At 37.9% G+C, this 12,496-nt stretch overlaps 1 protein-coding gene across 1 annotated transcript in view; it reads right to left on the bottom strand.

The window, feature by feature from the left end:
* Nucleotides 1-4,374: 4,374 nt before the first annotated feature.
* EIF4E (eukaryotic translation initiation factor 4E) overlaps nt 4,375-12,496 on the bottom strand; it is a 31,199-nt gene continuing 23,077 nt past the window's right edge. Inside the window, exons 5-7 of the mRNA XM_019488070.2 lie at nt 12,073-12,186; nt 8,327-8,466; nt 4,375-5,434 (exon numbers count right to left, since the gene is read on the bottom strand). Of these exons, the coding sequence (XP_019343615.1) occupies nt 5,320-5,434; nt 8,327-8,466; nt 12,073-12,186 (369 nt within the window). The 3' untranslated portion in view covers nt 4,375-5,319. The remainder of the gene's footprint in view (nt 5,435-8,326; nt 8,467-12,072; nt 12,187-12,496) is intronic.

Genomic DNA, 12,496 nt, shown 5'->3' on the forward strand with positions numbered 1-12,496 from the left:
CAGGGAATGTCTGAATAACAGTTTTTATTCATGACTTTAGGTAGGGCGCTATTAAGAGGATGGCCCTTTGAAAAAATTTCACATTTTTCATACTGATAGCAGAAATGCTTTAACAAATTTAAGAGAAAATATAACAGTACACATAAGTATGTGTGTATTTCATGAGACTACAATGAATTGCACTTAAAAAGAACAGACCCTTTTAGCTACCAGGTGCTGACTTGGAGAGAGAATTTTCAGGGTACAGACAGAAGTGACAATTTTCACTCAACCTGGCCACAGAAAGCGGTTTATAGCTGTGACCAAACAAGTGCATGGCTGCAGACAGCTTAAAAAATGGCCAACACGATCAGGTAAAAAACTGACCCCTCATTCCATGAGGTATCAGATAAAGAAGTTTCAAAATGAAGTCTCTTTTGTAATCTGTGTTGCTGTTTTCAGCATGGGGGGGGGAGGAAGGGAGCAGGAGGAGTTCAGTGGGAGGATTTCATTTCCCCCATCCCCCACCCCCGGGAGGGTGGAGCCAGTATATTGGAGCCTCCCTAAGGTGGGGAGGGGGCTCCAATACACCCACCCCACCCTTCAGCACCAGCTGGGGAGTCCAAAAAACAAGCTCCCTCTGCTGCCTTTCCCCCCTTCCATTCTGAAAACAGCGAGCACTGGCAGAGAGCTATATTTCTTGCTTTGGAAACCTGGCTACAGGCTCCCAGCACACAGCTAGATTCCCCTCCCCCCTGGAACCAACAATGAACTTCTGTTTGGTCTGGGGTAATGATGTAACTCAGAACACTTGGCAAACACTGTTCCAAGTTACAGCTGGAAGCTGCAATTCTGTCTGCATCCTCAAAGACCAAGCTCCCACAAGTTTTAGAATTTTATCCTTAACAAAAACACAAACCAAAACCCCCCACACAAAAACAAAAAAAAAATGGTTTGACATGATGTATTACCTCATCTAAATAATCCTTTGATGTTTGATCAGTAGAGATAATTTTCTATATTTAATAAGCAGCTTTCAGTGAATTCAGTGCACATTTGTTTCTGGTATATTTAACATTACTGAATAATTGTAAATAAACTTTTCAAGTTGCAAATTATGGCATACAGGTAAGGCAGAAATCAAGTTATGGAACTGGATATATTTTTTTTTTCTTTTCAGTATAGAACAAACAGGATCAGACTTTAAATAAGTCTACCCTAAAAGCCAAAGTGTTCCTTACCTCATAGCTCTACCCTTTCTTTTGTTAAAATACTGTTAATATTAAAAAAACCACACCATATACATTTCTTTCAGAAACTTCACAAGACTCTTACCTCCAGCATCTCTCCCCTTTCATGGTTTTCCTACAAAGGTACAGTTACAACACTCATGAATAATTTTATATTGATTTTTTTACCAAGTTTCAATCCCCCTCAAACTTGTATTCTCAAAAATATTCCATTATGAAGGCCAAGATACTTTGCATGTGGTTTTAATCATGTTTACACTGAGTTTGTAATTTAAGAACTGACAAACTGCTATATTTACTGCTAGTAGTTTAGGTTTGTTAAAATTAGAAACAGATTTACTTTAATTAAATATGCCAATTTTCAACTGCTCAGGCCTTAGTTCAAAACAGTCAAGTTATTTACACTGTGATTACCACTGGCATATTGAACACCTTAAAATCTGTATTGCTGTAAATTGTAAAATAATTTAATTGTTAGCATAGACTGACGATACTTTAAAGTACTTTAAGAGTTAGACTCTTTGGAACAGGAACTACTCCTTCATGTATGCACCTAAATCTCACGTGCTATCATGAACAAAAAGTGAGTTATCTAAATTCATTGTCACTTGTTTCTCCTAGTATCAAGTGTAAGGTATGGGGCTAGCTGCTGAAAAAGCTGTTTCTTGCACTTGCTAACATTCATATGGGAGGCTGACACTACACTTGAGGCGACTGTGACTTCAACACAAAAGTTTCTAGAACAGGTTAAAGCTTAAGGTAGCTCAGGGTTACTTTACAAGGGCTTTGTCTACACAGCAAATCTTGAAACATGACTACTAAGATATTCAAGTTCTAGTCCATGATAACTACTGTGAGGTCTTGCATTTAGGCTAAAAATGCAACTGAGACACCAGTTTGTCTCACAAAACAACAGAAGTATGTTGAATGAGACATCAGCTCACTGAACATAATCCTTGCTTGAAAATCTACTTTACTAACCAACCTATACAAGGAAATAACAAAATTATGAAAATGGGAGCTATTAATGAAATAGCTTAGAGCACTGATTCTCAACCAGGGTGACAGGGCACCCTGGGGTGCCATGAGAGCCTTTGAAGGGTGTTGCAGGAAGTGTGAGGAAGTAAGCAGATAAAGGCAGGCTCAGACTCTCCCACTCTGGCCAGCAGGTAAGCACTAATAAATCTGCTTTAAATGGGTTGCTGCTCAATTCATAAATTATGGAGGGGTGCCTTGAATCTAAAAGGGTGGGAATCACTGGTTTAGACACTAAGCCTATCAAAAGTTATATCTCATTTAACCAATAAACCGCATCTTAAAAAAGGTATTCATTGTAATGCACTCTATTCTCTTTTTATATAACCATGTTTGAATAAGCAGCATGCTGTCACTGCCCGAGACTATGTATTTTATCAAACTCATCAGGCAAAAGCTTAAATACTACTAACATCATCTTTAGCACCTCTTAGTAGACCTCAATATATTCTGTGAAGGAGTAACCTACATTTTCAAATTTACCTTTGTCACATTAGTAATCCTAGCTCCAGTACTCCAAACAGCGGTAGCTGATTTTTTCTTTAAAAAAATAACAAAAACCACAAATGTACCATACTAAGAAAACACAATTAGAAAACTTGCAAGTAAGAAACATATCCTAAGTGTATGTTTTGCTGGCTTCAGGATGCCTAAGTTAGAGAGAACACCACATAGTGATGCATTTTTATAGTTCACAGTCAAACTAAAATTTTGACCAAAATAGACATCCCACTGGAAAGGGTATTAATATGAGAGAAGCTGGATAGGAAAAACAAACTTAATTTTAAAAACATACTAAAATACCTAACGTGTTTGGGAAGCAGAAAGAATTACATTAGTTAAGAATGAGGGATTTTATAAAAGATGGCATCATTAGCCCACTTAATTTGTACAATATTATTAAAACTGCAAACTTTTAAGTCGCATAGTAACATTAGTAGATTGGCTAGTTCTCCCCACTCAAGACACCCTTATTTAACAGAGTTAAAAGCAGAATGTTACTGAGTTGACAGCTCAGGATTTCTCTAAAGATGAAATCTATTCTGGTAAATATAAGTTTTTTTCTGACACAGGAACACTAACAGGAGTCAAGATAGGAGTTTCAAATGAGATTTTAATGAGAAAAAAAATTCTGAATTTCCATCTCAAAGAAAAATTGTCCAATTGGACAATTACGACCTCAATTCTTGCCAAACGAGTTTAACTTCTTCCTAAATAGTACTGTCAAGGCCAAATGCAAATATGGACAAGCATAATTCCCATTCTGATTAAATATTTCATATAAGATTTCAAACTGAATTCCCACATTAGCAAATGAAAAATACTCATTAGTGTGAACTTAGGGCTGACCAACTGCAATTCCTTCTTCAACCCCCTGTACCCAGCCAAATTAACTTAGTGGATTACATCTAAATAACCCTTAATGCTAAGTTTAAAAATACTGTTATACAACAACACAGCACTGATCAGCACTAAGCTATTTATGGCATGCTTTTGAAATAGAAAAGAGCTTGTTGTGGTGTACCCTTACATGGCTGTAAAACATTACACTCTGATTTCCTCCTGTTTTGCCCACTCCCCCGTCTCATAAGTCAGTCCAAACTCCAGCTCCCCCTCTCTGAACCAACTTCCACAATCAAAAAGCAGACTTCCACACACCTGCAAAAAGACAATCTGTTGTCTAGTTCTTGATATACTTTACTCCTTTATAGCCATTTCTCTTTACTGTTTGTTACTGGTACTTCATAATGTAGCTGTATCATTAAGCAGAATTATTCACCTCAGCACTTTGCTGAAACCAGACTTTTATCCTGTCCCCCTTTCAACTTTGACTTCTATGAACACTGACCAGAAAGCAGCACAATACATTAAGATCAGTTAAACTGCCCTTTAAGAAAAACCAATAGCCATACCAAGGTAATTCCATTTTGGAGAAAGATGCTATCTATTAGATTGATTACAACTTTTAATAAACATAGTAATAAACTATAGCTCCAGACTTACTCTCTCTTGGAAGATACACTACAATAGAAGCCACAGTAGAGACTGCCTTGTCACAAGAAGTACAAATACTTGTTGTAGATATGGAGAAATAAAAGGACAAATCTAGTTGTCTAAAAGACAATTCACTGTACACATTTTATTTACAGTTTTGTACACTGTCTTATTATGAATGGGACCGCTTTTCTATTTGAGCCATTTTTAACCAAAGCAAAATAACCTAAGTAATACAAAGTGTTAAAATACAGCATAAGATACAAAAACAGACATACTATTTCTAGTAAGGAATGTACTTTATGGTGTTACATTTAAAAAAAAAATCCACAATTATGCTTAGGAAATCACACAAACAGATCACTGATTTGACTGAAATGCATAAATTTGTAGCAAAGCTTTGATGTTACAAAAAAACAAAAAATTACCAAAGAATGCACAAAATGAACGTTTATTCCACCTTTGTCATATTCCCAGATTCTTCACCAAATGTTACATGAGCAAAAACAACTGAAATCAAAATATCACTAATGTTATCAAATAGGGAAACAAATAAATTAATCTAGCAGCCATCAGCATAGGTTACAGCAAAGACAATGCTGTGTAAAAAAATTGCTAGAAAACTGTATGCACCATACTCTTTCCAAACCAGCAAAATGTTACTGCATACAAGGCAAATGGAAAACAGAAGTAATTTTTCTGCAAGGAACAGAAATGCAGTTTCATTTCTGGATACTGTGGATAAACAAATGTTTTTGTAATAGTAATGTTCCTACTAAGCTATTACAGAGTGGGCCAGAAAAACATTTATGGATTCTGGCGATAATGTGTACTGAAATTCTTTGATTGAATAATGGTTACTTCAGCCAAAATAGAAAAAAAAATTGAACACAGAAGTACAAGACAAAGGCGAATGAGACTTCTCACAAATCTTAGCAACATTTAGATGGAAATCAAATTTAAATGCAGTCCACTCTGCTTTGAAGAGGCTTTGGTTCAGCTCCCAAATCTCGATTGCTTGACGCAGTCTCCTATGAAAGAATACTCAGAAGGTGTCTTCTTAAACAACAAACCTATTTTTAGTGGTGGAGCCGCTCTTAGTAGCTGTGTCTGCATGGGACTGATAACCAATCACTATCTTTGGAGGAAGTCCTAATCTTTCCTTGTATACTCTCCTGGGAAAACACAAAAGAAGACCGATTTTTCAGTAATGAATTGATACCATAAAATGAATGGATAGGAAAACTGATTCTTAGGAGCTAAAAGCTTACATTTAATCAAAGAATAAATACAGTTACTCTCTGTCATATAAGTTTATTTTCCTTTCCTTTATGAAATCTGGAGTTTTAGCATAACAATTATTGAACCCACAGACAGATTTGGTGGCTGGAAGAGAAGATACTGGGTTAGAATGCTGGTCCAGCTCTGACCAAGACAGAAAAATCACTAACACATCCTGCGTGTTCCTTGGCAGTAAGCATTTGAATGAAATAATATCTGCCCAATGAGCGTTCCATCTCGATCAGAGAACAAACTGATTCAGTTGCAGATTTATAATGGAAGATCTCTGAAATATTTGTGGTACAACCTATCATAAATTGACATTTAAAATTATTTATGGAATCCTGATTTGCCATATTCTCTTAACTCTAGAGTTAATATTCTCTATTAGTTTAATATAGTCTTTTCAGAGCAGCAGCAAAGTAGTAACCTATTACTGGATAAAAAACAAAACAAAATAGAATACAAGAGCTGTCACCTAAAAAACCAAAATAGAATCACTGTGGTATTTAGTTAAATCTCTATCTATACTTGTGGCCGGTGCCACTTGTGTGATCTTCACTTTTTAAAAAGCTAGGCCGGCAGTGGTGGTAAGCGTGGAGCTCCTGAGGAGCTCCTGTAAGTGTATTGAAGAAGCGGGTTCAGCATTCGCAAATATTTGAAACCATGAACGCCAAACCCGCAAATTGTGAGTTTCCTGTATCAATACCATTCAGAAGCACAAGCTGACACTTGATATCCTGGGTTAACAAAGAATCTGTACCACAGTTCAGTTGATACTCTGTGGCTAAGTGCAGACAGTCAAAAAAGCCTGAGGCTGAACTGATTCAATCTTTGCAGGTTAGTCTACACTGTAGCGATCGAACCATTAAGCAAGTGAAGAGACATTCACTTTTGATTTCAGAAATGCAGCCACATGCCTGCACTGGCCCAGGCCAAAAGCCAGGGGGCATTAGAGCATGTCTCCCCGTCTGGCTGAAGCAGACTGCTTGGGCCACCCTGCGGTGGGGTAGGAGGGGGTGCAAAGCATCCTGGGATGCTGAGGGACTGTGAGGTAGCTTGAATCTGGAAGGGATCTGGGAAAGAAGTTCAATAAACTGATTTAACCTAAAGCAGTTAAGTCCGATACTACATCCATCCAAGTTTATCTTAAACCGGTTTCAGCCATTTTGAAAGCAGTTTATGTGCACTGAACTTCTCGTGTTACAGATTTGAACCGGGTTCCGATCACTTATACCAATTTGTGTGTAACTTCTGTCCATAGCCTGTGTGCCTACTGCCAAAGACTTGCCTACAACACTAGAGAGCAAGTAATATTGTGACTGACTGCCTACGCCAGCATAAAACACTTGTACCATAAGTAAATCAGATGAAATCTCTTTTACATGTAATAACCATTCAACAGGGAAAATAAGCTAACATGCTACTGTGTACTCCTAGAAATTAAAAACCTAGCAAAGAAAAGGAAAGACTTGTCCATGAAGACAACAAATGCAGATCCCCGAGACATTCAAGCTAATACTGTGACTGATTTTAACAGTAAACAAAATTCAAAACAAACAAAGAAACCACTATTCTCTCCTCAAGTTGACTAGAATGGGTCAAGGAAGTTTTTTCAAAACATTGTGTGTCAGAAAAGTTCCAAGTTTTACTTTTCATAACATATAGTATTGTCCTATGCACTTTTGGTACTGTCAGCACATTTTCAGCAGTTACACGTCAGGAGAAATGATGCTGAAACTGAGAATTCTGTTTTCAGGCAAAATTTCAACTGGCTTGAATCAATATTCAATCTGAACTGAGTCCTAAGGGCAAGTCCTCCCAATGACTTAACTCAAGAGAAAGTGTTACAATTGTAATTCTCTTTTCAGAAGAGAACACACAAAATTAAGGGGTTTTGAGTTAGAATGAAGATATAAACTGCAAGATGAGTTATTTGCATTTAAAATTGATGCGATAAAAATTCCACCCACTGTAGCAACATTTGCTAGTTAGCTGAGGACATTTAGCATAATTACCTAAAAGGGAGTCTTCAGGCCCAATCCTATTCATCCTTGCTTTCACTTCAGTTGCCAATCCGCTGTCACATATGTTGCTTAGCAAAGTGCCTTCATATCCCCCTCACCAAAACCTCTGAACCACACAAATTTCATGGATTTCATAGACATTAGGGCTGGACGGGACCTCCGAAGATCATAGAGTCCAGCCCCCTGCCCCAGAGGCAGGAAGAAATAGCTCTTCTTTTTGGGGGTCCGTGTGTATAAAGAACATGTGCAAATAGCTGTAGAGACTGTATTCAATTTTTCAGATTAGTGTTACACACACATCCCAGGAAGCCATATTGTACTTTTTTTCTACCTGCAATTATGCTATTATATTGTATGGGGGCTGGGACATCTGCTCACCGCATTCTGGCATGTTCCAGTAGAACCTGAAATACCCAACTACAAATATACCTGTCAGAAGAGCTCATGGAGCTTTTGTAACAGATTTGCAGTCCCATTCCTCAAACTGCTATTTCTACTTTATAAAGCTGCTTAGATTAACTACTGTATGTATTTCACAGACATGCAAGATTAGTACTCTGTAACTGCTCGAGACAGTAGGTGCAGTGTCACTTTAAGACTTTTGTCAAAACATCATTATTCAAGTATACTCCACAATTTCCAAATGCAGATAATTAGTACATCTTCTATCAAGTTATCTGACTTTAAAATACATTACCTTAAAGTATATAACATCCATAGCATTATTCTCTAGGACACTGAACAGCAAGTGTGACTTACCCTATATGCGTAACAGCATCCTTGTTTTCACATTCAGTTGTCCATATTGCTATTTTATCACCCTTAGCTCTAACATTAACAACAGCGCCGCATACATCATCACTGTAGTCATCAAAGGACTCCCCAATAAGGCACAGCAGCTACGAAATTAAAAAAGAGTGACCATTAAAAGACCAGCAGTCATTACAAAGAATTCTGCTGTATAATGGAATCTTCTGCTGTAAATAGCGGTTTACGTTAAGCAATATTAAATATAAAATTTATCCTGTGTGGAAATCCAACCATCTTGCAGAGACTGAAGCAACATACACTCCTAATTATCCGAATACTTTCTACCTTGTTCCTGATTGTTAAAAAAAACCAGCAACCCCCCCCCCGATTTAACTATGTAGCAGTGGATCCTCCTTCCCAGTTTCTTTTAAGTTCGGAGTTCTGAGTTTTTCCATTTGTCTACTGGTCTAAAAGCTGTAATCTTTAAATACTATCTCTTCTATTAGCAACAAAAATACATTGTCTATCTCCCCAACCACTGTTAGGCATCTCTTTCTACCTGGAGTGCCAACATGACATTTCTACCATCTTTCCAATCCTCTCTAGTAAGTACGGTGTTCTTTCTTCTTCCCTATTCACCTTTTTAGGTGTTTGGGAATCTCGCTTGTTCCTTGGTAGCCCTCAGGCATACATCATATTGTATAGAAAGCAGTTTACATTAAGCAACATGGTAAGTTTCCAAGGGTTGCTATGCAGTTACTAGAGGCAAGAACAGTATATTCATTTCCTAGGGCCCCAACATGCCTCCTCTGTGAACTCAAGCAGCAAGAGGGTCTTGCACTTCAACAAACTGTACACAGATTCACTGAGGCAACTTGTAACATACTTGTGCACACAAAGCAAAAATCACACAAAGTATACTTGCTATAATGGACCAATGAAAATGACTTTCTGCCCCCAGAAAAGGGTGGGATGCAGAGCTAAATCTCTTCCTCTGGACTAGGAATATGAGATAGACTACTAATGGCTTTGGCACTGACTTGTGAAACTATGAGGAAATTATAAAAATAGTGTTTCCAAACAACCAACGCAGTGTCTAGATGATGAGCACATGCTTTGCAAATGGTACAATTTCCGACAAAAACAGAAAACTAACCAAAGAAAGTTAACACTTCCTTTTGCTGTTCTTGCTGTGCATCTAGCCAAGTGCTAAGTGCAGCAGTCCACCACACAAGACTCTTATAATGACAGATTGGAGAGAAATTCATCCATACAGAATACATCCCCATAAATAAACAGCTGAAGTGTTATACGCTGCCATTACCTTAAGTTTTCTAAATCATGTTTGAAGTTAAAAAAAAAAAAGTCAAACCCAAAAATCAAACTCCAAGCAGCACTAAACTTTTATGACTTTGCTGAGAGCTGCAAATATTAACTTGGCTAAAGAAATAACATGATCACAGTGCACTAGTGAATGAACCAAATTTTTATAATAGATCTATAAAACTACAGGGTATGTGCATTATATTTACTCAAGTACAGGTTTCCCTCGCTTTATGCAGTACATGCGTTCCTGGAAAACAATGCATAACTCAAATTCACATAAAGGGAACCCACTTTACAATGTAACAAATAGGTATACATTCCAAGACCTTGACTGTACTGACCCCCAGAACCATTTCTACCACTTTTACAAAACAATTTTGGTGCTCACCAACAACAGACAGTATACACAAGCACAGGGTGGTGGTGAATATTTAGTTGGTGTGAAGAGAGGGTGGTGAAAAATTCACTGATGGACCAGGGAGAGGGGAAGGACATAAGCTAGCGGGACACTTAGAAGCTGTAAGGGGGATGGCAGCTACAGAAACACGTGTCACAGACAACAAGCAAGGAGGATAGATCCACAAAGGAGACTATATTTTGACGTGCATCACTTCCACAACGCACTGCACAAATCAGCTGACTGTGGGCTTCCACCACACTGATTGCATAAGAGTGAATTTACCTCGCATATAACCAATGTTTGGTATAAAAGGGTCACTGCATAAGAGCGAATTCGCACTTACAGAACCCACATAAACTGAGGGAAACCTGTACCAAAAGCAATAGCCTGTGAGGCTTATTCCAGAGAAGACATTTCAAGTATCAGTGTTTAACCAATGCCATAGTTTTACAGAATCAGGTAATAAAAAGATGTTGTTTAAAATGCTGTTTACTAACTAGAAGCACTGTGCAAAGATAAGCATGCTACATGGATGCTTAAGACAGTGCAATTAAAACAAAAACTGAAATAAATACCAGTTTCAGATCTGTTCAGTCAAATAGTATGCAGTTAGATTACCCAAGTTTGGAGCAGAAGACTTTATGGACTAACGTCTGGAGTGCTGAAGAATGAGGAAAGGGTTTTGATTTGGTTCAGCAAGCAGACTGTGAAAAATTACTGAATGAGGATGACACTGCTCCCTAATGTATAGGGACCTACTGAATTCAAGATGGAAGTAGGCTCCTTTTATTTTGCATGTTCCCCCATACACCCCTCCCCCCTGACTGTTGATTGGTGGAGGAGCCCTGCTGCTCTCTCCTCAGCAGCAGGGAAGCAAAAACAGCTGTTTTAAACATGGCACCATTTATGCCTCCCCACCAGTCAGCAGCAAGGAGTGGGGCTGCTGAGGCTCCATAGCCAATCAGCAGCAGGAGACAAAAACAGCGCTATATTTATTTAAAACTGCAGTTTTCACCTTCCCGACAATTATGAGCGAGCCACAAGTGGGGCCCCTCCACCGATCGGGGGAATAGGGGTGCAAAGGAACCTGCAAGATTAAAGGAACTGCAGTGCATCCCACTTCCACCATGAATTCAATAGCCACTCAGTCTGCCTGTACTTGTAAACAGTGCTAGATCATTATAATACTCTTAAATGCACTGTGGAAAGAGATTCCATTTCCCTCTCTCCAGGTTTTTATCTCCTCCTGAAAAATAGTCTTTGGAATTTTAACTGGAGATACCTGGCTTCTATATTCCTAGAGATTCTTGGCTAATGTATTTTAGAGCGCTATGCCTGTCACAGAAAAAAGACAACGTTCAGGTCCCATGAAATAATTTGCAAGCAAATGAAGAGTTCAGCTGTTTAACTTAAACAGGATAGCTTTTCATCTTCAGTTTAAGAAAGGTCTGAAAACAGCCAGGTTAATCAGATTCTTTGCAAAAGATTAGATAGAGTGCCAAAATGTATAAAGCAACATGCTTTGCTTGATCAGGAAAACTATTACATAGATGGACAGCATAACACACTCTTAACTTTAAGCCACAATGGTTAGTATTTGAGAATTTCTTCTTGTTTATAATACTGTATTCAAAATATAAATAAAGTCTGGAGGTCTCTTGCTAAGAAGGCTTTTCCAATTGTAAATAAGAACCATTTACTTAGGATAGAAATATAACTGTATTACAGTGTTAGGGACACATACAACACCACCAGTGGCTGTAAGGTTATGCCAAATATCCTTAGGAGTAGAAGACACCTATTCGTTCACTTGATTACAGGACACTGCACAAGCTTACAGATGCTTTGGATTTCAAATCTCATGTTTCAATACAATCCATGTTCTGTATGACAAAAAAATATAGTCAGGCAAGATCTTCCAAAGAATATTTTTTAGTTTGCTATAGACTGGAAATGGAAACCCCATTAATTAGACATTAAAAATAAAACATGATTGTTTAGTTGCAAGATACAATGCCACAGAGCTTACTGTCTCTAGCCAGAAGCGATCAAGGTCACTTCGTCTCTGCTGTTTATTTAGTGTAATTAGCCACCGTCCTCCTCGCTTGTTTTTTTCATCTTCCCACATTGGTTCGATTCCATCCTATAAAGTATAATTAGAAATTAAAAAACAAATACAAGGGATTTTCTGTTTAATCACAAGCCCCCAAAAAAGCAGGGAAAAAGTATTTAAGCAGCAATACAGAAACAAAATTTACAGTTGTCTGAGTTAACCCGCCTTGATAGAGAATTTGAAAAATAGCAGTGAATTGTCCCGCAGAATATCATGGTATCACAGATAAATACGCAAAATATTTCCACCACTACCACCACCAATTTCAAGTTAAGCAACTGGGAAGTTTAGGAACTAAATTCAACTAGTTTTGTCTACAAATGTTCCACAGATAATTGAT

This window comes from Alligator mississippiensis, chromosome 2 (assembly GCF_030867095.1).
Source record: "Alligator mississippiensis isolate rAllMis1 chromosome 2, rAllMis1, whole genome shotgun sequence".
In the NCBI taxonomy this organism is placed as follows: Eukaryota; Metazoa; Chordata; order Crocodylia; family Alligatoridae; genus Alligator; species Alligator mississippiensis.